Here is a 24,882-nt window from a genome sequence, read left to right on the forward strand (position 1 = left end):
AACTATGGATTTAAGAGGAAAAGTTACACCGAAAAAGTCTCTAGTTAGTACTGAGCGTTGACCTGCAATGCTGACCATGCAGCCCGGTATAGAGAAAGCATCTGAGGGAGTTCCAGCTCCATCTCTAAGAGAACAACTCTAGCAATCCATTTAATGCTCCCAGCCCTGAGAAAAGGAGGTAACTCATTTCCCATCGCTGTGGTAAAGGGTGCAGTGTGGCCCAAAGGTACGCAGTCACAGGGTCGCTATTGTAAATCACGTTTGTTCCCAAAAGTTCATTTTTAAAGCCACACAACATCTGTTCCATTGGCCAGGGAAACCTGCTAATTTCTTGTTCCCGAAATTGCCATTTCCAACTGGTTTCTAAGACATCTCAAGAAAGCAATGTGTGTCTTTAGTGTTTTAAAAGACTTACCTGCAGGCTGTTGTTCAGCAAATCAAAATCACTGTATCTCCTAATAATCTGTAAGAGACAAGACAGTGGCGTTTTAATTCAGCAAAGACCATCTCTTTTCATTTTCTTATTTAGTATTTATTGGCATCCTAGAGCCTGGGCACTGGCACTAAGGTCCTTAACTTGCTTAACTTGACAGGCCCAGAAAACAGGCCTAGCAGTGTGCCCGAGCCGGCTGGGCCATGGGATACTGCCAGCCAAACTCATAAGACGCAACAGGATGCCAACAGATAAGAGACAGCAAGGATGTATCTTTTCAGGGCAAATCACCATTTATTTCCTTTTTTTATTATTTTTAATGTTTTATTGATTTTTTACAGAGTGGAAGGGAGAAGGCTAGAGAGTTAGAAACACTGATGAGAGAGAAACAGCGATCAGCTGCCTCCTGCACACTCCCACTGGGGATGTGCCCTCAACAAGGTACATGCCCTTGACTGGAATCGAACCTGGGACCCCTCAGTCCGCAGGCCGACGCTCTATCCACTGAGCCAAACTGGTCAGGGCACAAATCACCATTTAAATATCTTTCTTATTAACCAGGCACCTAGAAAGATGACTTAATGATTTACCAAAAAAAGAAAAAGTTTTACTGAACATAAAATCAAAATTAAGGAGGTGGACAGTTTTGAAGCCATTTCATCTTTGGCTGAATAAAACATCCCCCAATTAAGACCCCACCACGCTGGAGACTGGTCCACACCTGCAGGCAGTGAGCCCACAGCCCACACCTCTCCCAGGTTCCCAGTCCCCTGTGAGCAGACAGTCCAGCTTCCATTGTCTATACTGTCTTTCTTAGTTATGCCAATGCCATTGATTAGGCCAGTGATATTCTTTTCTCATCTCATGGCACACATAAACTAATTACTAAATTTTTGCGGCAAAAAATATATATTTTGCCGATCTGACAAAAAAAAAAAAGGTGTAAGATTGATTCATTCACACCAGATGGCTATTGCTGTATTGACTGTTGTCAGAATCAGTGCCCCTAAAAATAATAATAATAATAATAATAATAAATATATAAAATCAATAAAATAAAAATAAGTTAGTGCCCCTGACTAAATAGTCAGGTATAGCATGTTTTAAAATTTCTTGTGGCACACCGGTTGAAAATTGCTGGATTAGGCCATCACCAAATTCTACTAGCTCTTCAGACTCTGGGAAAGAAATTATTTTACTGTTGAATAGTTTGATTTCAACCATTGCTGATGAGTCTCAAATGTTAACATGCAGAAGAATTACCTGGAGGTCACCTAGGACCCTACCACCCAGAATTTAATTCAGTAGGTCTAGGGAATCAAACCCATGACCTTGGCGTATGGGACAACACAACCAACTGAGCCAGGGCCCAGGAGTGGAATTTTAAATCACTCGGTCTGGAACTGCCTGATCGACATTGGTGAGGTAATCCGCCTGATAAGACCCAGCCTTCGCCTAAGAAAAGGTGTCCTTGCCTGAAATAATCCATTCTTTTAACTTAGTCCCGGCCACCTTGTGCCTATAAGAACCTCCTATTTTGTACATCTCATCGGAGCACCTCTCTAGTTGCTAGATGGGATGCTGCCCAGTTCACAAACCACTTAATAAAGCCAATAAGGACTTCGAATTTACTCTGTTGAATTGCGTTCTTTAACAGAGGTAAGAGTCAAGCTGGGCTGTGAAGGACAAGGTAAGATGGGAAGAAATGGCCTCCACACAGAATTCAGCCACCCTCTGCAAGTCAACCGGAAAGACCTCTAGATCTACGCAAGAAGTTCTCTCTCTGAGGCCACCACTGAGGAAAACAGAGCCACACCATGAGGGAACCAGCACTAGAAATTGCCCATGAGTGAACTCAGGAGTCCATGAAATGCAGTGTCCAAACTGTATAATGTCCAGGGCACTGTCTCACCTGCCCAGCTGGTGGATTAAACCCTGACTTCCCCACCCAAACCAAGGCTGCAGGATGAGGTTTTAACTACTAGGAACAAAACAAGTAACTTGCCTATCCTACTTTGGGTCTAGCCAGAGAACAAAGTCCTAGACACTCTCCATAGTAATATCATATACAAACTAAACCAAATAACTGGCAATAGAAAAGCCTTTTATAATATACAGCTAAAAGCTAAAGATCCAGGGGCAGGCTGGAGGGAGTCACTGGGGGGAAAAGGGGACATATGTAATACTTTCAATAACAAAGATTTTTTTAAGCTAAAGATTTATATCTAAAAGAAATATGATTTATATTTATGCGTGTTTCCATTTTTCCAGATTTTTAGATGCCACAGTCAGAATTTTGTTGAAAAGTTTAAAACACTTTTCTAATCACACACACACACACACACACACACACACACACACACACACACAAATGCTTACCTGCCAGCTGTTTTCTACAGAAATTCCTCTTTGAACCCGAATGATATACTCCTAAAAAAAAAAAAAAAAAAAAAAGAGCCTCATTTATAAGACATCCAAATCAGAAGATCAAAAATAAGTGATAATATCAGATAGACTTCAAAGAAAATTACTAGAGACAGACAGGGACATTATAAAAGATAAAAGGGTAATCTACCAGCAAGACATGGCAATTTTAAATGTGTATGCACCAAACACCAGAGATGCAAAATATGTGAAGCAAAAACTAAGAGAAATGAAAGAAGAAACTGACAAATCCACGATTATAGTTGGAGATGTCAACACCCCCCTCTCAGCAATTGATAGAACAACTAAAGACTAGTAAAAATACAGAGGAACTCAACAATACCATCAACCGACAGCTGACTTAGCATTTTAGAAGACGCCATCCAACAACAGAATATACATTATTTTCCAGAGGATATACAGAGGGCAAATAAACACATGAAAATATATTAAAGATTACTAATTGTCAAGCAAATGCAAATTAAGATCACAATGAGATATCATTTTACACCTATCAGAATGGCTGAAACAAAAAATAATAACACCAAATGCTGGCTAGGACATAGAGAAACTGGATCACTCATATATTGTCTATGCAAATGTAAAATAGTACAGCCACTATGAACATAGTTTGGCAATTTCCTAAAAAATTAAACATGCAACTATCATACAACACAACAATTGCATCCCCCGGCATTTAGCCCAGCGAAACGAAAATTTACATTCATACCAAAACTTGTACATGAATGTTCATAGCAGCTTCATTTTAAGAGCCCAAAAGTAGAAACAAACCAGATGTCCTTTAACAGGTGAATGGTTAAACCTTGCTGCATCCAAAGCATGGAATACTACTCAGCAACAAAAAGAAATAAACTATGAACACATGCAACATCTTGATGAATCTCCAGAGAATTATGCTGAGTGAAAAAAGCTAATTCCAAAAGATTATAAGCTACAGGTGGTCTCAAATTTATGATTTTTCTTACTACTTTACAATGGTGTAAAAGCGATAAGCACTCAGTAGAAACCCTACTTCAAACTATAAATTTTTATCTTTATCTGGGCTAGCAATATGCATGTGATACTTTCTCATGATGCTGGTCAGCGGTAGTGAGCTCCCAGTCAGCCCCAGGATCACAGGGTAAATCAGATACTATGCAGCCGTGGGCAAACTACGGCCCGCAGGCCAGATCCTGCCCGTTGGGCTGTTCTATCCGGCCCGCGGAGCCGGAAGAGCGGAGGGTTCTCTTGCTCTCCCCTCCGCTCCTTCACCAGCAGCAGTGTTAACATGTATTAGTTCACACAAACACTCCATGCTTTTGTTCCGGCCCTCCGGTCCAGTTTAAGAACCCATTGTGGCCCTCGAGTCAAAAAGTTTGCACACCCCTGCATAGTGTACTGCATTGCCAGCGGTTTTTGAATATCATGTTTGAGCATGTTTAAGGTAGGCTAGGCGAAGCTATGAGGTTACATGTATTAGAGGCATTTTCAACTTCCGATATTTTCAACTTAGGATGGGTTTATCAGGATGTAACCTCATCATAAGTTGAGATGCATCTGTCTATGATTTCATTTATATAACATTCATGAAATGACAAAATTATAGATATGGAGAACAGATCAGTGGTTGCCAAGAGTTAAGGCAATGGAGTAGTAGGTTACATGCCTCTGTAACTTGTTTCCTAAGCCCATTTCTTCTACCTCTGTGACTTTCTATTTTTTGTTTGTTTTAATTTATCTTTATTGTTGAGAGTATTACAGATGTTCCCTTTTTCCCCCCATTGGCCCCCTCCACCTGGCTCCCGCCCCTTCCCCAGACTTTCGATGCACTATTGTCTGTGTGTGTGTGTGTGTGTGTGTGTGTGTGTGTGTGTATGAATGAAAGCTTAGAATCACTCAATTATATGTGCTAATTTCAGCTCTACTATCAGAATGTAAAAGCCCAGAAAATTTGCCAGTAAGACAGTTCTGAGAAAATTTCAAAGCTAATGGACTGATCCCGTAGACACGTTTTTCTGATGTCTAAAGTTGGAGGGAAATGTTAATTCTCAAAAATCATTTGGAGCATCCATTGCTTCACTATAATTTACCAGAGAGGAAGTTTAAAGTTTGCACCTGTGTTTTACGAAGATGTTACTGCCATTGCAAACATCAACCAGCACCTATCATGTTCCAATCCCTGTGCTTGGCTCATGCTGGGGATTAACGCTAAACAAGAAAGGTCTAGTCGACCATTGCTCCGTGTGTACCTGGTAGACACATAGTTTAGATTTTTCTTTTAAACTTGGCTATAAAATGGCACACGATAATGTTCGGGAAAAGCCTTTGGCCGGAGGGAAGCAGTAGCTACAAGATAGGGCCCGGCTGGGTGTTGATGTCGGACTGTAATATCCCAAAATGACACATTAACTAATGTTCCTGCCAACACACTCTATGTTTAGGCCAGTGTTCTCCAAAAAGGGTGACTGTGCCCCCAGAGGACAACGGGCAGTGTTTGGAGACATCTCTGATTGTCACAGGGAAGGGGAGAGGGTTGCTACTGGAATCTAGTCGACAGAGACCAGGAATGCTGCTAATACCTACAAAGCATAGGACAGCCCCTACAGCAGAGGAGTTCTGGCCCAAATGTCAACAGTGCAGAGGTGGAGAGACTCGGGTTCAGGAGCATTGAGTACCCGAGTTATCCTGGTCCATGGAGGCTTGGGATGCGGGGTGCTGGAGGGGGTCACTTCTATCGCCCTCTGCCCTTGGCCACAGCCAACCACAATGGGTGGTGCTTTGAGGCGCTGGTAACTGAATGTACACAAAAGCATTTGTAAGATGTGCACATCCACTTAGAAGGTATACTCAGTTACCAGTGCCTCAAAGCACCACCCACTGTGTTCTCCTGCAAAGACACATTATGAATGAGGCTCCAGCCCTGGCCAGTTTAGCTCAGTGGATAGAGCATCAGCCCTGAAGGGTCCCAGCACTGATTCGGGTCAAGGGCAATAACTTCCGTTGCAGGCTCAATCCCCGGCCCTGTCAGGGTGTGTGTGGGAGGCAGCCAATTGATGTGTCTCTCACATTGATGTTTCTCTCTCCCCGTCTCTCCCTCTTCCTTCCACTCTCTCTAAAAAATCAATAGAAAAGTGTCCTCAGGCTGAAACTGGTTTGGCTCAGTGGATAGAGCGTCGGCCTGCGGACTGAAGGGTCCCGGGTTCGATTCCGGTCAAGGGCATGTACCTGGGTTGTGGGCATAGCCCCAGTGGGAGATGTGCAGGAGGCAGCTGATCGATGTTTCTCTCTCATCGATGTTTCTAACTATCTCTCTCCCTTCCTCTCTGTAAAATAAAATAAAATATATAAAACAAAACAACAACAACAAAAAAAACTCAAAAAAAAAAAAAGAAAAGAAAAGTGTCCTCAGGTGAGAATTAACAAACAAACAAACAAAAAGAATGAGGCTCCAGCCCTGGGCAGCATGGTTTAGTGGTTAGAGCATCGTGCACCAAAGGGTCTTGAGTTCAATTCTGGATCAAAGGCACATACCTGGATTTCAGGTTCTATCCTGGCCAGGTCAAGGTGTGTGAAGGAGGCACCCCATCAATGTGTCTCTCTCATCTCTCTCTCTCTCTCTCTCTCTCTCTCTCTCTCTCTCTCTCTCTCTCTCTCATCTCTCTCTCTCTCTCTCTCTCTCTCTCCTCCCTCCCCAGCTCCTTCCTCCCCCCACCTCCTTCCACTCTCTCTAAAAATCAATGGGGAAATATCCTCCGGTGAGAATTAACAACAACAGCAAAAAGATTGAGGCTCAGTGTAGTCCCCACCCTCCACCCCATGCCATCTGCCATGTGGTTACAGATACAGAAAGACAATAGGAAATAAGATAAGGTGATGTTGTTCAGAAATAGTTTATTCCACTTCAGTGGAGCAAGTTCTTCCTGAACTATAAAACATTTGAATTATTTTAGTTTGTTTGATTCCACCATCCAGCCTGACCAAAAACCAAAAAAACCCACAACACTTTCACCTCAAATCTCCAATGCTATAAACTGAAAAACATAGTATGGCTGTCTAATGCTTACAACCAGGCCGCAGTTCTCATTAACGCAGAGAGAAGAGTGCCCTGGAGACCAGCAGAAACCCTCCATTGGAAGCCTGGCCTCCACCTCCGGAGCTGGAGTCAGCAGCCAGAATCCTCCAGTGAATCACTCCCAGCTTCGCCACCTCTGCTGTGGAACAGAGCCTGTGTGTGCAGAACACGGAGGCCCATCAGGCATAGAAGGGGGGCAAAGAGCCCTGCAGGGCAGCCCTGAGTCACACAGACCTATGCCCCCAAACTGTGCCATCTGTTGCCACTTCCCCAAAGGGCATTCTTCCTGCTCCTCCTCAGGACACCACACCCTTATCTTGGAGGGGCAGGGTGGCTGCTTGTCAAGCCCTAGCATGTGGGCATTTTGGCAAGTCAGTGTGGTCTGGTGCTGAGTTCTTCAGACTGGAAAGGCACCAGGCCATGTGATTTCTGACTTCAGTAAAAGAATTCATGGAAAGTGAGCACTGATTTTGTGCCAGGAATGTTAGTAAGCTCCTTACTCAATAGTCCTCATTCAATTCTCACAGCTGCCTAGATGGCAGGCGCTCTCAGCTCTCTCAGCTCAGCAAGGGAAAGTGAGCTCTCCAAGGTCACACAGCTAGGAAGCAGCTGACTGGGCACTGGAACCCAACTTGCTGGCTCTAAGACCATCCAACCTGCCAGTCATGGCTGGCAGCCCCGTGCCCATGAAGATGGGGGTCCTCACTAGCCTGTGGAATTCAGGTGGTTCACCCCCAATGGTGTAGACCTATGGACTCTTAGCCCGAGACCCTGGGGGTAGAGCTGTCATTGCCACACCATTGATTAATGCTCCCAACATAAGCCATTTTCCAAGTAAGCGTCCTTATTGGCATTTTGTGTCTCCTGAGTTTCCAAAAAAGATATTTAAGATTTCACTACACAGTAGCTGGTATGTAAAGCTGCCTCAGTTTGGTGAGATTTTAGGAAAATCACGGAAGAAAATTTATTTTGAATCTGTCTGGCTCCAAATTACTTTAGTGAGGCTACAAACACAGACCACTTTGAAAGAAATGTGTTAAAAGAACTAAAGCCAAAACTTAAGCAAACCTTCAAGCCAGCCTAACCCACGTAATTCTTCTCTAACCCACATAATTTTCTCTCTTCCCTTTTGGCACAGCGATTGGATTTACCCTGAGACTCAAAGTACAGAAAGACGAGGAAGCTCTTCGGAGGGATGTTACACAGAACCTGTCAGTGTTTCCACATGTCTATCTCTAAAGCACAGGCTCTCAACTCAGCTGCATTCTAGAATCACCAAAGAGAACTTAAAAAATGTTTTTAATGTTTTTATCTTATTTTATTGCTATATATAGATATAAAGATAAATTTTGTTTATTTCAGAGAGGAAGGGAGAGGGAGAGAGAGATAGAAACATTCATGATGAGAGAGAATCACGGATCGGCTGCCTCCTGCACACCCCCTACTGGGGATCGAGCCTGCAACCTGGGTATGTGCCCTTGACTGGAATCGACCCCAGGACCCTTCAGTCCACAGGCTGATGCTCTATCCACTGAGCCAAGCCCTCTAGGGCTCACTGCTTTTTAGAGAGAGAGGAAGGGAGAGGGGGAGAGAGAGAAAAAAATCGATGTGAGAAACATCAACTGGTTGCCTCCAGGTATGTGCCCTAGACGGGAATTAAATCACAACCTTTTGGTGTACCAGATAATGCCCCAACCCACTGAGCACCCGGCCAGGGCACCTAGAGAATTTTTTTAAAAGAAACCTACTAATACCCTACTGTCCGAGATTCTGATTTAATTTGCCTGGGCTGAGGCACAGGCATTAGTAGGACTTAAAACTTCCCCAGGTGCGTCTACTGTGCTGCCAGGGGTGAGAATCATGGTTCTAAAACCTCCTGAATAGGAAGCAGCTTCACGCTACAAAAATAAAAGCCTTCTCAAGAGAGGAAGGAAACAAGTGAACCAGCACCCACCAAACCCACCAACGCTCAGTCTCCTGCAGCCCCCACCTCCCGCTCCTCAGGAGCACTCCGCTCTCCTGTCTTCTTGGGCACAGGGGGTCCCCATCCCAAGCCCTCAAGGGCCCTGTAGTGGTGGCTTCCACAGACACCACTCACCACCTGTCAATGGCCCTGTAGGTGAGCCCGGAAGAGCCGCTCCCTCATTTACAGCTGGGACATGAGTCTGTGAGAGGACGGGGGCCTTGATTAGAGAGTGCCAGTGCTAGATCGGGGCCAGAGGTCTGTCTCCAGCGCCCACTAACTATCCCGCTCCTCTGGGTTCCCTCCCAACAGGCTTCCTCCTCCAAAAGCCCCGCAAAGAACGCTGAGCATGAGTGACCCTGCTGGACAGCCCACACTATATGCTACCCCACGGCCACAGGATAGAACCCACACGCCCTGGCCTAGCTTCCATGTGCTTCGACCACCTGACCCTTTCTACCACTGGACTATTCTAGCTCTTTCTTTGTACTTAAACCCTCCTCTACCCAGTCAGACCTTTTGTATCTAAACACTCTTAATATCCTTGCTTTGCTGTTCTGCCTATTCAAGACTTAGTCCAACCTTTTCATCATGTTACTGCTATTTTTGCCCCATGTCTGTCTGTGTTTGGGAATCTCTCCAACTGGATTAAGTTCTTCATGGGCGGGAATCACACATTTCTTTGTATTCCAAATAGCAACCAGCACAAGGTCAGGCCAATCGCAGAAGCATGACAAACACTCACTGATGAATATTTGTTGACGGATGGCTTGCACCTCTGGCAACGAGGAAGCATAATGCCCTTTTCCATGTGCGCCGCCATCCAGGTCAAATAGCACTCTCAAGAAAATCTCCAGTGATCGCCCAAGCCCTCAGACTAAATCAATATTCAAACCCACAGAGTCACACAGCACAACTGCAGTGGGCAGCCTCACCCTGAAGGACAGCAAGGTTTCTAAGAAGTTCTCAGTTGCAGGACTTGTGCTCAGCTCACTGGCCACCTGCCTGGCTGCTTACGGTCCTTAATATCTCACTTAGAATTCATGATTACTCTTTGATCTGCTAAATATTCAGTATTTATCATTGTCTTATCTGCAGGTTCTCAGTGCTGAAACGTACCTATGCTTAACTTTAATTGCTGTTCAGTCCAATAATGTGCCAAACCTGCCCTCCCAAAACCAAAGAAAACATTGAGGATATTAAAAGCATCTGAAGAATCACCATTATCTTGACCTGCATTGTGGCAGGGGAGGGAAGCCAAGTGCATCTCCTTTTTGACTAAAATAAATTTCATTTGAAATCTAACTGTTGGGATCATAGAACCGTATGCTTTAAGTTTATGCAAAAACAAATTCTCCAGTTTCTAGTCTGTGCTCACAGAAGGGACAAGGAACACAGCACAAGCACGCTTTGATTCCTGCAGGGCAATGCAGGGCCCTATCCCCTGTGGCTCAGTCCTCTCCCTTCTTCCGGCCTTTTGAAGTCAATGCTCTTCTCTGTGGGACAGGCTCCTGCCCTGCCAGAGGGGGGCTAGTCTCCACAACGACTTCAAAGACAGCCCATGTTCCGGCGAGAGAAATACTGCAAGGCAGCATCACAAATTCTCCTCACCTCAGACATGGCTACAGAATGGATACAGCACTTTCAAGAGCAGTTCCTGTAGCATTCTACAGTACAATGACCTTTAAATGACACCAAAGCAGATTACATAATTTGTAAGATGGGGACCCAGTATTCCATCTTACAACCAAGCAATAAAAGAAAAACCTTCAACAATATGAGGTTCAATTAAATAGTAATTAAAAATGAAATGTAATCTTCACCAGTTCAATAATCCTCCCATCCCTTGCGCCAACACCCTAAAAGTGTAGAAACAGACACAGTGAACCACTCACCACATTGTGTGACTGCCAAAAAAGACAGTCAAACACGCAAACTCCAATCTGGTTGGAGAGAATGATTTTTCTGTGGGCTCTGGCAGCTCAGGTGGCCACCTCCCCTTCCCTAGTGCCCTCAGCTGGCACCAGCCCCGGTACCTGCCAGGACTGAAGTGCACCTCTCCTGGGGCCTCCTCCCTACCCACCCCCATTTGCCACTGCCCCAAAGACAGGCCACCAGGAGCTTGGAGGAGCAGCTGGCCACTGTGTGCCGATCACCCACAATGTGCCCCTCTCCCCATACCATCCCCCAAGTCCCCAGGGGAAAGGGCACCAGCTCCCCATTTACAGAGACCTGATGGTAACTGGCACGTAGTAGCTTTTGTGACCTCACTTCTCTGAGCGTCAGTTTATTCATCTACAAAATCATACCTTCCAGCAGGGTTGTGGGGGCTGTCGGATGAGATCGTGTATTTAGAGCACCGGCACAAAGGCCAGCTCTGTAACGTCTCCGCTAAGAAATCAGCAAACACAAGGTGTCTGCAGGGAATGCATCGCGGCTTTAATCAGCAAGCACAGGGGACAGCAGCAGCGCTGCGAGGAGCGCCGAGGAATAACAAAAAGCAGCCATTACCTCTGAACATGGGAATCCATTTCATCAGTCTCTGACTTCTAACAGGGAGTGCCACACTCCAGCCTCTACTGTCCCAGCTTCTACACCACTTTCAAAGAGGGCTCATTAAAAAGCCTGCCCCTCAAATAACCTGGGCATCAACACCAGAGAAACTGTAAGTTACTTATGGTTTATCCATTTAGTGGAAGAATATGCAAGCCTTTAAAAAGGTGTTTTAAAGTATTTTTTTATTATATGGGAAAAGGTGTTATGCTATAATGTTAAATATAATAAAAAGGATAAAAAATTCTGTGATAACTTTGACAGGAAGAGGGAATTACACCAAATGGTAACAGTTGTTGTCTCTGGAGATAAAAATTATGTGTTGCTTAAATTCTCTTAGCTAATTTTTCTATATTTTTCAGGACATCCTCAACGAGCATATATTATTTTTCTAATCAGGAAAAACAAGTTTTTTAAAAGTTCCTTGGTTTGCTACACATGTGATTTAAAACATGCTACTTTAGCCTGGCCGGCATGGCTCAGTAGTTGAGTATCAACCTATGAATCAGGAGGTCAACTGTTCAATTCCCAGTCAGGGCACATGCCTGGGATGCAGGCTTGGTCCCCAGAGGGGGACTTACAGGAGGCAGCCAATCAATGATGCTCTCATCATTGATATTTTATCTATCTCTCCCTCTCCCTTCCGCCCCGAAATCAATAAAAATATTTTTAAAAAATAAAAATAAAGCACACTACTTTAACATAAGGGTTCCTGAGTGATGAGATAAGGATTGAGACGATCTGAGCTTGGTAAGAGCACGGTGTGAAAAAAACCAAGATGGCGGCATAGATAAACACCAGAGTTTGCTGCCTTGAACAACCACTTCAAAAATACAGCTAAAAGACGGAACGGACATCATCCAGAACCACAGGAAGGCTGGCTGAGTGGAAATTCTACAACTAGAAGGAAAGAGAAAAGCATACCGAGACTCAGAGGAGGTGCAGTGCGGAAGTAAAATACTAAGATACAGAGGCGCACACGGAGGGGGCTGCGGCTGAGGGCATGGTTGTCGTTCTCAATCGGGAGGGAGTCTAGGGCTCTGAGCTCCAGTTCTGGGCAAGTCTCTGGGGACCCAGACTCATACGGGAGAAGCGGGACGGTCTGGCATCGGTCGGAACTCGAGGGCAGCTTTCTCTCGGAGAGACACTGAGAAGCTGGGCCTCTGAGAGCAGCCATAACTGCTAGCCCCACCCTGTTGATCCCTTGGGACCCGCCCCGCCCAAGCCCTGCAGGGAGGCTTTTGCTGGATAGCCTCAGGCAGAGGCTAGATTAGCACCTCCCTAGAGATCCAGGAGCCAGTGTACCCAGAGGTCAGAGTGGGACCATCCAGTTTGCAGCTCCGTGGAACCATAAAGGACTCAGTGAGCACCAAAGCCCCATTGAAGCAAGTCTTGCCCCGGAGGGGCGTCTCCAGCACAGAAGTTCTCCCACTGCAGACACAGCTGATTCTCACAGCCAATTGGCCTGGAGGTCAATTCCTCCCAGTGATACCTACAACAATCAAGGCTTAACTACAACAAGACTGTGCACAAAGACCACAAGGGGGTGCACCAAGAGTGTCCTCCTCAGGTAATTGGGGAGGCTGAACCACTGGGCCCTAGAGGACACTTAGCACAGAAAACCACTTTATCAACACAGGGAAGCATAAAAAATGCGGAGACAAAGAAAAAGGACACAAATGACAGAAATGGAGGAAAGCAAAAGACTGGATATAGAGTTCAAAACCACACTTTTAAGGTTTTTCAAGAATTTTCTAGAAACTGCCGATAAACTTAATGATACCTAAAAGAAATCTAATGAGACCCTCAAGGTTGTGATAAAGGACCAACTAGAAATTAAGCATACACTGACTGAAATAAAGAATATTATACAGACTCCCAACAGCAGACTAAAGGATCGCAAGAATCAAGTCAACGATTTGAAATACGAAGCAAAAAACACCCAACCGGAAAAGCAAAATGAAAAAAGAATCCAAAAATATGAAGATAGTGTAAGGAGCCTCTGGGACAACTTCAAGCGTACCAACATCAGAATTATAGGGGTGCCAGAAGAAGAGAGAGGGCAAGATATTGAAAACCTATTTGAAGAAATAATGACAGAAAACTTCCCCTACCTGGTCAAAGAAATAGACTTACAAGTCCAGGAAGCGCAGAGAACCCCAAACAAAAGGAATCCAAAGAGGACCACACCAAGACACATCATAATTAAAATGCCAAGAGCAAAAGACAAAGAGAGAATCTTAAAAGCAGCAAGAGAAAGAAAGTCAGTTACCTACAAGGGAGGGCAAGAAATATTCAAAGTGATGAATGCCAAGAATCTACAACCAAGATTACTTTATCCAGCAAAGCTATCATTCAGAATTGAAGGTCAGATAAAGAGCTTCACAGATAAGAAAAAGCTAAAGCAGTTCATCACCACCAAACCAGTATTATATGAAATGCTGAAAGGTATCCTTTAAGAAGAGGAAGAAGAAGAAAAACGTAAAGATACAAATTATAAACAACCAATACACATCTATCAACAAGTGAATCTGAAAATTAAGTGAATAATCTGATGAACAGAATGAACTGGTGATTATAATAGAATTAGGGGCATAGAAAGGGAGTGGACTGACTATTCTTGGGGGAGAAAGGGGTGAAGGGGATGCGGGAAGAGACTGGACAAAAATCGTGCATCTATGGATGAGGACAGTGGGTGGGGAATGAGGGAGGAGGGTGGGGTGGGAACTGGGTGGAGGGGAATTATGGGGGGGGAAAAAGAGGAACAAATGTAATAATCTGAACAATAAAGATTTAATTAATCAAAAAAAAGAGCACGGTGTATTATCAATGATAAATGCAAACGATCAGCTTTCTTCCTTTGGTGAGGGAACTGTTTAGTCATTTTACGACTCATCAGCACTTTTACTGGGGAGACAAGGAAACCGGGAAATGAAAGTCAAATAAAGTAACCCTTTCACTGGCATCAGGGGTGGTAACCATTTGGTGGGAGCCCTAGCTGGTTTGGCTCAGTGGATAGAGCACTGGCCTGCGGACTGAAGGGTCCTGGGTTCGATTCCAGTCAAGGGCACATGCCCAGGTTTTGTGCTTGATCCCCAGTAGGGAGTGTGCAGGAGGCAGCCAATCAATGATTCTCTTTCATCATTGATGTTTCTAGCTCTCTCTCCCTCTCCCTTCCTCTCTGAAATCAATAAAAATACCTTTAAAAAAATTTAGTGGGGAAAAAAGCTCGAAATTATGAGTTCAAGTCAAACGAGGGGAATCCCTACTGGTTTCAATAATTTATAGTAGAACCAGTCACCATCACTAAGGCTCACGGAGAAGCTACACATAAACTTATTCTACAGAAGCTAAAAATGTCAGTGTTCTCCTGCGACACTAGTTCCCATTCATAACCAGCCATGTGACTCTGTGCCGTGTGCCCTGTAACCCCTCAGAGCTCACGGTAGTAACTGTTTATGGAGCACTTACTCTAGCCTTCAGCTTATTGCATCTCCCAGCAATGCTTGGAGGTGTCACTATCTCTCTTTTACGAGAACTCCAAGGCTCAGAGAGCATAAATGCCTTAAACAAGTATACTGCTAAGTGATAACAGTGGACTTCACCATGGGCCTCTGTGGCCCAGGGCACAACAGTTCCTACATTCTGCGGCCTTGGGCAGAATGCTTTCACTTCACATACCCTCTCAGCTTGATGAGCAGAGGTGAGCTGAACAGGCAGAACCAGTCCATCAGGTCAGGAAGAAGCTGGAGGAGTGAGGGGCGGATGCAGACAAGAACCCTGGGGAGGGGGAGGGTGTAAAATGACCTAACATAGCTGTAAGCTCTCAGGACCCCGCCTGGCTTAGTCTCCTGACTAACATCCCTGCACTTTGTAACCCTCCTCCAACGACACTTACACAGGCTGCTGTCTGTAAACCTGGCGGAATGTGACCTGGCACTGCATAGAAGCCGCTGCAAATAAGGATGCAATGCTCTCCTCAACGTGTTAAATAAGCCACGTGAACACAGGCAGGTTCTGAAGAAGCAGAAAGGAGCATTTTTATATGCGTGTGCCTCAAGGAGACATCAGGGTTATGGAGTACCCAGCAGTGTGAGTGGCAGTTCATTTCAGTTGTGCCAAAATGGAACTGGCTCTTGGAGTAGGTTGTTTTGCTTCCACACTATGCTCCTGTTAAAAGTTAACCACAGCTGCACAGTGAGTGAGCCTCCCTCCTGTTACAAGCCAGGAGACTGGTCGCAGGGGACACAAAGCCCCACTGGGGGCAGGGCTAGCAGGTCCTCTCTAGCTCAGCCTCTCTCTACGGTTCAGCTCAGCGGTTAGAAGGAAGGAATGACCTAAGGCTGTAACGTCCAACATGTAGCCACTATGAACATCTGGCTTGTACCACTGAGGGACCGAATTTTAAACTTCATTAACTTAAAGTAGTCTAGTGACGACAGTGCTGGACAGTACAGTTATAGCTACTTATTTGCAGATGTAAACATAAATTTTTTTAAATGTAAGCATATTAAACACTGTTATGATTTGCTTTATTTCTACTTAAAATATTAAATGAATCTCTTTCCATACTAGTATTATTTTTCATGTCTATATCTGTGCTGCCCAATATAGTAGCCAAAAGCTATTGAACACTATTCCAATTGAGATGTGTTGTAATTATAAAATATACATGATTTCAAAAATTTTGTACGACATAATGAACATAAAACATAATAATTTTTAGACTGACTACCTGTTGAAATGATAATATTTTGGACACAATAGGTTATATGAAATTAATTTCACCTGTTTCTTTTTACTTTTTAAATGTGGCTACTAAAAAATTTTTAATTATATAGGTGATTTGCATTATGTTTCCACTGGACCGCACTACCTAAGGCCTCCACTGTATGTAATGAATTAACTTTGAGAACTGAGAAAACGGTTACCCAAATCAGTGTCTGGTGGGTTAGTAACAGTTTAGAACATGATGGACAACTAGAGGCTCTGGAAGGTGTTTCAGGATTTATGTGTTAATGCCAATGAGGTTTCTATTTTATTTCTACTTTTAAAAAAATCCATCAATAAGTGAATTATTTAAATATTTTCTCACTTTGCCCTTAGCTGGTTTGGCTCAGTGGACAGAGCATTGGCCTGAGGACTGAAGGGTCCCGGGTTCAATTTCGGACAAGGGCACATATCTCGGTTGCAGGCTCAATCTCCAGCCCTGGTTAGATGCGTGCAGGAGGCAACCAATCGATGTGCCTCTCTGAGTCTCTCCCTCTCCCTTCCACTCTCATAAATAAATAAATAAATAAATAAATAAATAAATAAATAAATAAATAAATGAAAAAATGTCCTTGGGTGAGGATTAAGAAATAGTCTCTCCCTTTAGCTGAGACTAAGAGCCTCAAGTATGCACTCAGGAGGTCTGGGAAGGGTCATGGAGATCAAAAGAGCGTGGTCATGATTCAGTTGGTTTATCATGGTTTTGACCATCACACAGCTTTATAATTGACTTTGCTCTTTGTCATATATGATTTCATTTACACCCATAATGGACTATGACTAAAGGCAGGCTTAAGGAATGCCAAAAGCAAAACAGGAGTTAGTGAGAAGTTAGAAATATGAGAAGTAGAATCATCGTCAAACTGGTAATTCTGCCAATTGTCTGAGATGCTCTTTGCCAGTGCCTTAAGTTGTAGTCATCTTGTCACAATTCATATGTCTTTAATATTTCAAAAACCTTATAATTCAGATCCCACACATTAATATCAGTTTTAATAATGCACTGATCTGAATAAAATACTTTTTAGATTTAAAATAATTTCCCTGGGGGTGAGCGGGGGCAGGGGTTCAAGCAGTATAACAATGAAAGGAGTTTGTAAGTTAAAGAGAAACAGGGGGCCTGGCTGGTGTGGCTCAGCTGTTGAGTGTCGACCTATGAACCGGGAGGTCATGGTTCGATTCCAGGCTGGGTTGCAGGGCTCGGTCCCCAGTGGGGGGCATGTAGGAGGCAGCTGATCAGTGATTCTCTTTCATCATTGAGGTTTCTCCCTCTCCCTTCCTCTCTAAAATCAATTATATATATATATATATAAAACCCTCCGACAAAGGTGTGTCTGGGTTTTGTCTTTGGACATGTAAGAACTGGAAGCAAAGAAATGTGGGCTTGGAGAAGTCTGGAGCCAGCTTGCTCCCTGCAGGCTCAAGATCAGCCATCCCACATAGGAAAAAAGAAAAAACAAACAAACAAACTATATGTGTGTGTGTGTGTGTGTGTGTATTTTTTTATTTTATTTTATTTTATTTTTAAAGAAAAGAAAAACAGGGGGAGTGGGGATTTACAACATGTCCTCTGAAAGGCTGTAAAGCCTTTCCTAATTCCCTAAACCCAGGGGGTCCTGGGTGGACGGAACTACTCCCACAGTGCCCTCACTGCTCCCACAGTGCACTCACCGCTCCCAGGCAGACCAGCAGCGCATTCAATACCTTCCATCACCTTTGGTATCAGTGTCTGCCACCTCTGTGAGCCCCCTGTTTCATTCATCATTCATTGTAACACACAGCACAGTGCCTGGCACACAGGACACTCTTCACAAGTGCTTGCTAATGTTCCCAGCCCCTTAGAGGCTTTCTGACATAGACACAGAGAAAACTGTCCAACCCCAGGGTACATACACGTCCACACGGGGAAAGGAAGCAGCTGGGCTATAGAGAACACCGTGCCTTTCCCAGGGAGCAGCATTCTGAAGGTGCCAGTCACCTCCCAGCCATTCCCTGTGCTCTGCTGGGTCCGTGGGTGCTGCCACACTGGCCCAATCCCTGGCCTCACACTAAAGGTCTAGTGTGAGCAGGCCCAATTCAGGCTTCATTTCCCTCTGTTTGGGCAAACAGGGAAGGGTGCATGCAAGTGTGTGCCTGCATGCGTGTGTGCATGTGCTTGTGCGTACGTGCTAAAGTGCAATGGCCTACAGTGCAATGAGTCCCTGCCCAGGAATCACTTGCCATGGCGGGAGGGGCGGGGGGGGGGGGTGGGGGGGAGGAGACGGCTCAAAGAAAGGCACTGGATCGAACAATGCTTTTCCTTTTCACCTCTGCAGGTGGTTTTTAGAAATTTTTACATACAGGATTCTGCCATACCAACACTCCATTCATCCCCTCTCTCCACCACCAGAAAAAAGCCTCATCTGAATTACTAAGGAGAGAAATGACCTGCTTTTGATGAGCCATGTCAAAGCAATGCAGGCAGCCTGTTTAGACCTCACAGACAGAGGTGCTTTGATAAGCAGGCAGAGCCCTGGCCAGGCCTCAGGCACCCTGCTTCCCGCACTCCAAGTCAGCTAGGCACGCACGCCTATGCACCAGGCAAGCTGCAACCTATAGCAATTTTTCACACCAACAGGACATAATTCATCTGCTATTCTAAGTATAGGATTTTCATAAAGTAGGGTATCCTGTGGTTGTGTACACATTAAAATGCACTTATCTCACCAACTAAAATAAGTAATTCTCCAAGTTTACAGTTCTTAATAATTTTCCCAACAGGGATCCAGAGCCTGAGAGCAGGTTTTAGGTCAGTGAGGTTCTGAGAAACATGTGTTTATGGAGAATCTGTCCCTCTGAGAAGATCCTTAAAGGAGCAGATCTGAAGAGCTAAAGACCTTACTTAGAATACATCCCAAGTTTAGCACCTTGCAATGTTATAAAACTTTCCAGGGTAAAGTCTAAAGGGCTCAAGGGTTCTTTTCAGAGTAATAAAAATGTTATAAAATTGATTATGGTGATAGATACAGAATTCTGTGAATAAGCTAAAAGCCATTGAGTTGTTTATCTTCAATGGGTAAAATGAATGGTATGTGCATTACACAAAGCTGTTTAAAAAAAAAAAAACTTTCCAGGAAGAATTCCCCAAACTAGCATGTTAATAAACAGAAGAGTACTCTCTTGGCCATCTCGATTATCTGAAGACAACAATGACAATGGAATTCCCTTTTGCTCTCAACTGCACCCCGTTAGTTAGTAAGCAGGAAGCAACACGATATCTTGACCTTCAGCCAGAAGCAGCCAGATCTTCCACGAATTTGGTAGTCAGCAAGATCAGCTGGAGACAAATGGTCCATCTGCACAAACGCTTCCCTTCCTGCAGTCCACGTATTTACCCCGTAAGTGCTTGTCCCCGTGTTCCTTAATCAAAAATTTCAAACTGAAAATGATGGGCCCTGTTATCTCTTCTGAAAAGAAGTGGCACCTTCATGTCCCCCTCCCAAGTGGATGTCATTCATGAAAGAAGTCTCTGGCAAGGACGGCTTCCAGTGTAAGAGGAAAAACAATGAGAAAAACCTATTGCTCTCCCTCCCACAACATCCCAAACACTTAAGCACTTCTGAGCTCTAGAACAATGTTCGGGTCCAGGTCTCTCATTTCAGGATGCCAAAGGCTGGAACGTAAAGGAGCTTCATTTCTTTCTTTCTTTCTTTCTATTTTTAACATTTTTATTGATTTCAGAGAGAAAGGGAGAGGGAGAGGGAGAGGGAGAGGGAGAGGGAGGGAGGGAGGGAGAGAGAGAGAGAGAGAGAGAGAGAGAGAGAGAGAGAAAACATCAATGATGAGAGAGAATCATTGATTGGCTGCCTCCTGCAGGCCCCACATTGGGGATCAAGCCCAAGACGTGGGCATGTGCCCCGACCAGGAATCAAACCCCAACCCCCTGGTTCATACGTCGACACTTAACCACTGAGCCATGCCGGCCGGCCGGGCAGAGTTTCATTTCATGTGAAGCTGCTGGAAGCCTCTAGCAGCCTGAAAAAGAACCTGCGTGCAGTAGGTTTGTATGACTTACTCCAAACGGCCTCATTTAGACCCTAAATCAAAATTCTGTATTTTGGACAATCTCAAGATCACAATCCATGTGGAAGCTGTGTACACAGGGTGGCTGTTTCCATGATTCCCCTAGGGAGCAAAACATTTAACTATCTTTCACATAAAATAAACTTTAGCCCCAGAATCCTACATCTCCTACTAGTAACTATAGCCAGCTTCTTATTTGCATTTCTACCACAGGAAACCTTTCTAGTGTGATAACCCTCAAAAGAGGTGATATATGAGGATTAAGAATCACCAAGCCCTAAATCTGGCTGCAAAAAATTATCTTCTTCAGTAGGAAGAGATGACTTACAATTTCTAAATGCTTCCAACTCCATCTGACTGCATCCAACCCAGGTTTAAAGGACAAGTGAGGAAAATTACATAACCAAGGAGAAGATGATTGATTAGCTTGCCAGAAAAGAACTATTATTATTTTATTATAATGTATGGAAGTGCTACAAGTTAACTCCCATCCTGTCTGCATCTGAACAAGACCACAATCCATATGGAAGCTGTGTACACAGGGTGGCTGTTTCCAAACATCTAATAATAATAATAATAATAATAATAATAATAATAAACTTTTTAAGTATTCAGTATAAATTGGAATTCTAAAAAACTTCCAAATAGTATCCCAAAGGGAAGACCAGAAAGATTCTGGTACTGAGCACTGGATCGCCTTAAAATGTCAGGATCTGAGGACAACTGGCCTCACATTTGAATAGGTAGTGTGGACGAAAGGGGCCACACGCTAACCTGACAAGCTCAGGGAAGGCCTGCATGACGGCCTTACAAACTCAGAGACCTAAAGTAACCACAAAGGATGGTCTGAAATTAAACTTTAATTAAAAGCAGTTATGGTGGGTAGTTACTGCCTAGACTGCTATCTTCCCTGACAAGATCGACCTTTACCTTAACTGAGCCTATCTGTCTTTTTGCATCTATAATAACATACCCTTGAAATGCCTGGGTAACTTGTAACTTCCCTTTTTCTGGACCCTTTGGGGCACAACCTAATGTGCCTGCGTGCCAGGACAGATACCACAAATTCCTTCATTGTTAATTGTTCCTGCACCCACCTAAGTATGTGTCCGTCATTCTACTTTTTATCCAATCCCAGGGGTTGCCCCCCCCGCCCGCCCCCGCTTTGCTTTCTCCTGCCTCTCTAGTCTATCACCAATGGATTTCATGTAACCTACCTATGTCCCTTCCTTTGATTGGAATATATAAATATAGATGTAACCCTCCATCCTCCCGAGCATCATCTCAATTCGTTGAGGATCTGCTTCCCGGCATTTGTCAACAGTTTAGCTTAAATAAATTCATAAACATTCTTTACAGGTTTGAATGTTTTGGGGTTAACAGTATTCTGGTAAAGTATGGATAAAATTTTAAACACTATTAAAAAAGGTCACTGACTAAGAAGCTGAAGCTCAATAAACCAAACCACAAGAGGAACTTCAAAGCCATTGGTGTTGTGACAGATGGAGATCCTGGTCGCCTGCACACACTCTGTAAAATGGGAGGCCTCACAGTCGGATGGAACCAAGCTCCGCAGGAGCAGGCGCTGTCTAGCTCGCCACCATGTCTCCCGCGTGCGCCTGGCGCGTAGGCACTCACTACATTTTTGTTAAATGAATGAGTATTGTCGAATAAGCAAACGGTGCAGGAATGCAGTTTCTAAAGTCAAAGGTTCAAGGGGAGATCCATTTTCAGTAAAGATCTTAACATGTTATCTTATCTGTTCCACAGATTTAGAATTTTTTCTGTTATGTCTAACTATCACTAAAATTATCTTTCGTTTCTCGAGAACAAAATGCACCAAACACAGAGAAAATAGGTCCTGATTCAGAGGAACCTCGGAGAAGAATATTTAAAAAGGAGAAAACTGAGATTGAGCTATCACACCACAGCATCCTGACCAGCAAAAATCGGATGTGCATCTTTGATAACCTCCCCAGAACTGTCTGTGTCCTCTGGTTTCTATTTCAGCTAAGTAAGCATTTTTTTTTTTTTCCAGTCAACTGGCTTTTAAAAGTTTTCCTTTTCATGTTGCCAAGAACTTACAGATTTTCCTTGTCTTCTCTCTTAGTCCTCCCAGACTTTCCCACCATTTATCCAAATGGCTTCTTACCAGAATTCCTTCTGTTTGGAAAGTCCTTCCCTTTCCTCCCACCCCCTAAATGCTGAACACATCCTCTCTCTAATACTGTCCTTTATGATTTTATAGAACCTTCATTTCCTTGCAGCAGAGGCCTGGTCTATTTTCTGACGCTAAAGTCACTGTGTTCCATAAAAGCAAAAATGAAATCATTCAAACCAGTCAGGCACAGAATCACCTACCAGCCTGCACCTTTCCTGCCAGTTGTTCATCCCAACAGGCTTTTCTGGTGGTAACCATGTGTTCCCATCATCCTTGTGGCAGCTCTACTTTTCTTTTTTTTTCTTTTTTTAATATATTTTATTGATTTTTTACAGAGAGGAAGGGAGAGAGATAGAGAGTTAGAAACATCGATGGGAGAGAAACATCGATCAGCCGCCTCCTGCACACCTCCTACTGGGGATGTGCCCGCAACCCAGGTACATGCCCTTGACCGGAATCTAACCTGGGACCCTTCAGTCCGCAGGCCGACGCTCTATCCACTGAGCCAAACCAGTTTCGGCTCTACTTTTCATTTGACAAAATCTTTCCCTCTCCAGTCCATAAAGCCTAAATCATATCTGACTTAAAACTTTCTGCTATAAATTCTTGTTTCTCAAGGCTACACAACCTTGATCAACCAAAGGGACAATGGACAGAAATTAGCTTACCTGCAATGCTAACATTTTAATGTGTTTAACCCTTTGCATACATGTCACCAGGGAGGAATGCACTTTACAAATATTTCAGAAAGATTATTTCAGAAGGTAACTACCTATGAAGGTAACAACCTCGAGAGGCGAGTAGGGTAGGCATTTATTAACCCATTTACAGTTGACAAACTAAACATCAAAAAGGTTAAGTGCCCGGCCGGCGTGGCACAGTGGTTGAGTGTCAACCTATGAACCAGGAGGTCACAGTTCAATTCCCGGTCAGGACACATGCCCGGGTTGCGAGATTGAACTCCAGTGTGGAGCATGCAGGAAGCAGCCGATCAATGATTCTCTCTCATCATGGATGTTTCTATCTCTCTCTCGCTCTCCTTCCTCTCTGTAATCAATATTTATATATATATATATTTTTTATTTTTTTTTAAAGGTTGTGACTCGCCCAATGTCACATGACTAGCAAGTATCAGCCCAAACCCCTACCTATGAAGGTCTTGCCTCTTCCAACCTCAGACTGTCTACTATACACTCTCTGTAGGTTTCTGTCCTCTAGCCAAGGAGTGGCTTCCTACAGACTCAGCATTTCAGAGAAGACGCCCCTCTGACTTCTGGGACACCATCTCTCTTGGCTAACAAGCCAGAAAGCCATCTTCAGCCTTCCCACAGAAAACAATGCCTTTTTCTCCTATATACCACCCTCAACAACGACTTCTTTCCAAGATAATTCCCAGCAGTTCCTGTTTTAAAGGGATGTACTCAGAAGGCACTAGTAGCCCAAAACACATGCATCAGCATTTGATTTTCTCAATAAAGTTCAGGGCTGATGCAACATTTCTCAGTCTCAGATTTTACAGCTACATTGACAAGAACACAGAGGAATAAAATATTATGCAAGACAATGCTACTCTTTTTTTTTTTTACTCCAACACATCTGCCTCTATGAGTCTCCTGTGAGTCACTGTCCTTTGTGTTCAGTCATCGTTACAGGAACAGCCATTCTCTCTAGCCTCAATTATTTTACTTTATTCCTTAAAGAAAAGCTCTGCAATAGAAAAAGGAATTCTATTACATCTTTTACCACTTTGCTGAAGCACTGACCCCTTAACTTAGCGCCTCAGATACAATGTTGTCCCAATTTTCATCCCTACCATTTTACATGAACAGAAGGAGAGGCCAAGGAAGGTTGTGATTCATTTACTAATCATTCAACAAACGCAAATGAAATGCTCAGATGCCAGGGACTGGGACCAAAAAATGAACAAGAAGTATCCCTCCTCTCACAGCCTACCGGCACTCTCCCCTCTCCCCGCCCCACCCCCCTGCCCCGCCCAACCCCTCCCAGAAGACAAGAACGGAGGTCTCCTCATCTAGCCAGTAACATCTTTTTGGTGCCATGACAAACCATGTATCTACATCACCACCTCTGTGTCAAATGATGACACTCCTGGAATTCCAGCCCATCCCTACTTTAGAAGAAACAGCCAACAGTCACTCTATTACAGTCTCAGATCCCATTCCCCTGTCTCCCTTAGATCAGACATGACGAGAGACTTCCATACCCTAACATATACCATTATCAGCAGGAAGCAATTACTGAAAACAGACCATCGTCCCTCGTCAACCCTAAAAGATTTTAGGGGTGGAAGTCTCTGAGGGGGAAATGTTATAGAATAGTAAGAAGCTAGGAAAATTCCAAGACAAGTGGAATCGGGAAACTGAGACGGATAAACACCTAGTACATCCTATCTTCCTTAAACCAAGGACACTTAAGAGTTAATG

The 24,882-nt window shown here is 44.0% G+C and overlaps 1 protein-coding gene and 1 non-coding gene across 11 annotated transcripts in view; one reads left to right on the forward strand and one right to left on the reverse strand.

Annotated features, from left to right (window-relative positions):
- The window catches only part of PXK (PX domain containing serine/threonine kinase like), a 77,291-nt gene that overhangs the window by 49,599 nt on the left and 2,810 nt on the right, over positions 1–24,882 (reverse strand). For all 10 annotated transcript variants that reach the window (XM_059663132.1, XM_059663133.1, XM_059663131.1 and 7 more), the window contains exons 2-3: positions 2,813–2,863; positions 416–463 (exon numbers count right to left, since the gene is read on the reverse strand). In XM_059663132.1, the coding sequence (XP_059519115.1) occupies positions 416–463; positions 2,813–2,863 (99 nt within the window). The remainder of the gene's footprint in view (positions 1–415; positions 464–2,812; positions 2,864–24,882) is intronic.
- On the forward strand, positions 17,531–17,658 carry LOC132215938 (small nucleolar RNA SNORA38). Its single transcript, XR_009448641.1, has one exon. It is a non-coding gene; the product is annotated as a small nucleolar RNA SNORA38 (small nucleolar RNA).

This window comes from Myotis daubentonii, chromosome 14, assembly GCF_963259705.1.
Source record: "Myotis daubentonii chromosome 14, mMyoDau2.1, whole genome shotgun sequence".
Lineage (NCBI taxonomy): Eukaryota > Metazoa > Chordata > Mammalia > Chiroptera > Vespertilionidae > Myotis > Myotis daubentonii.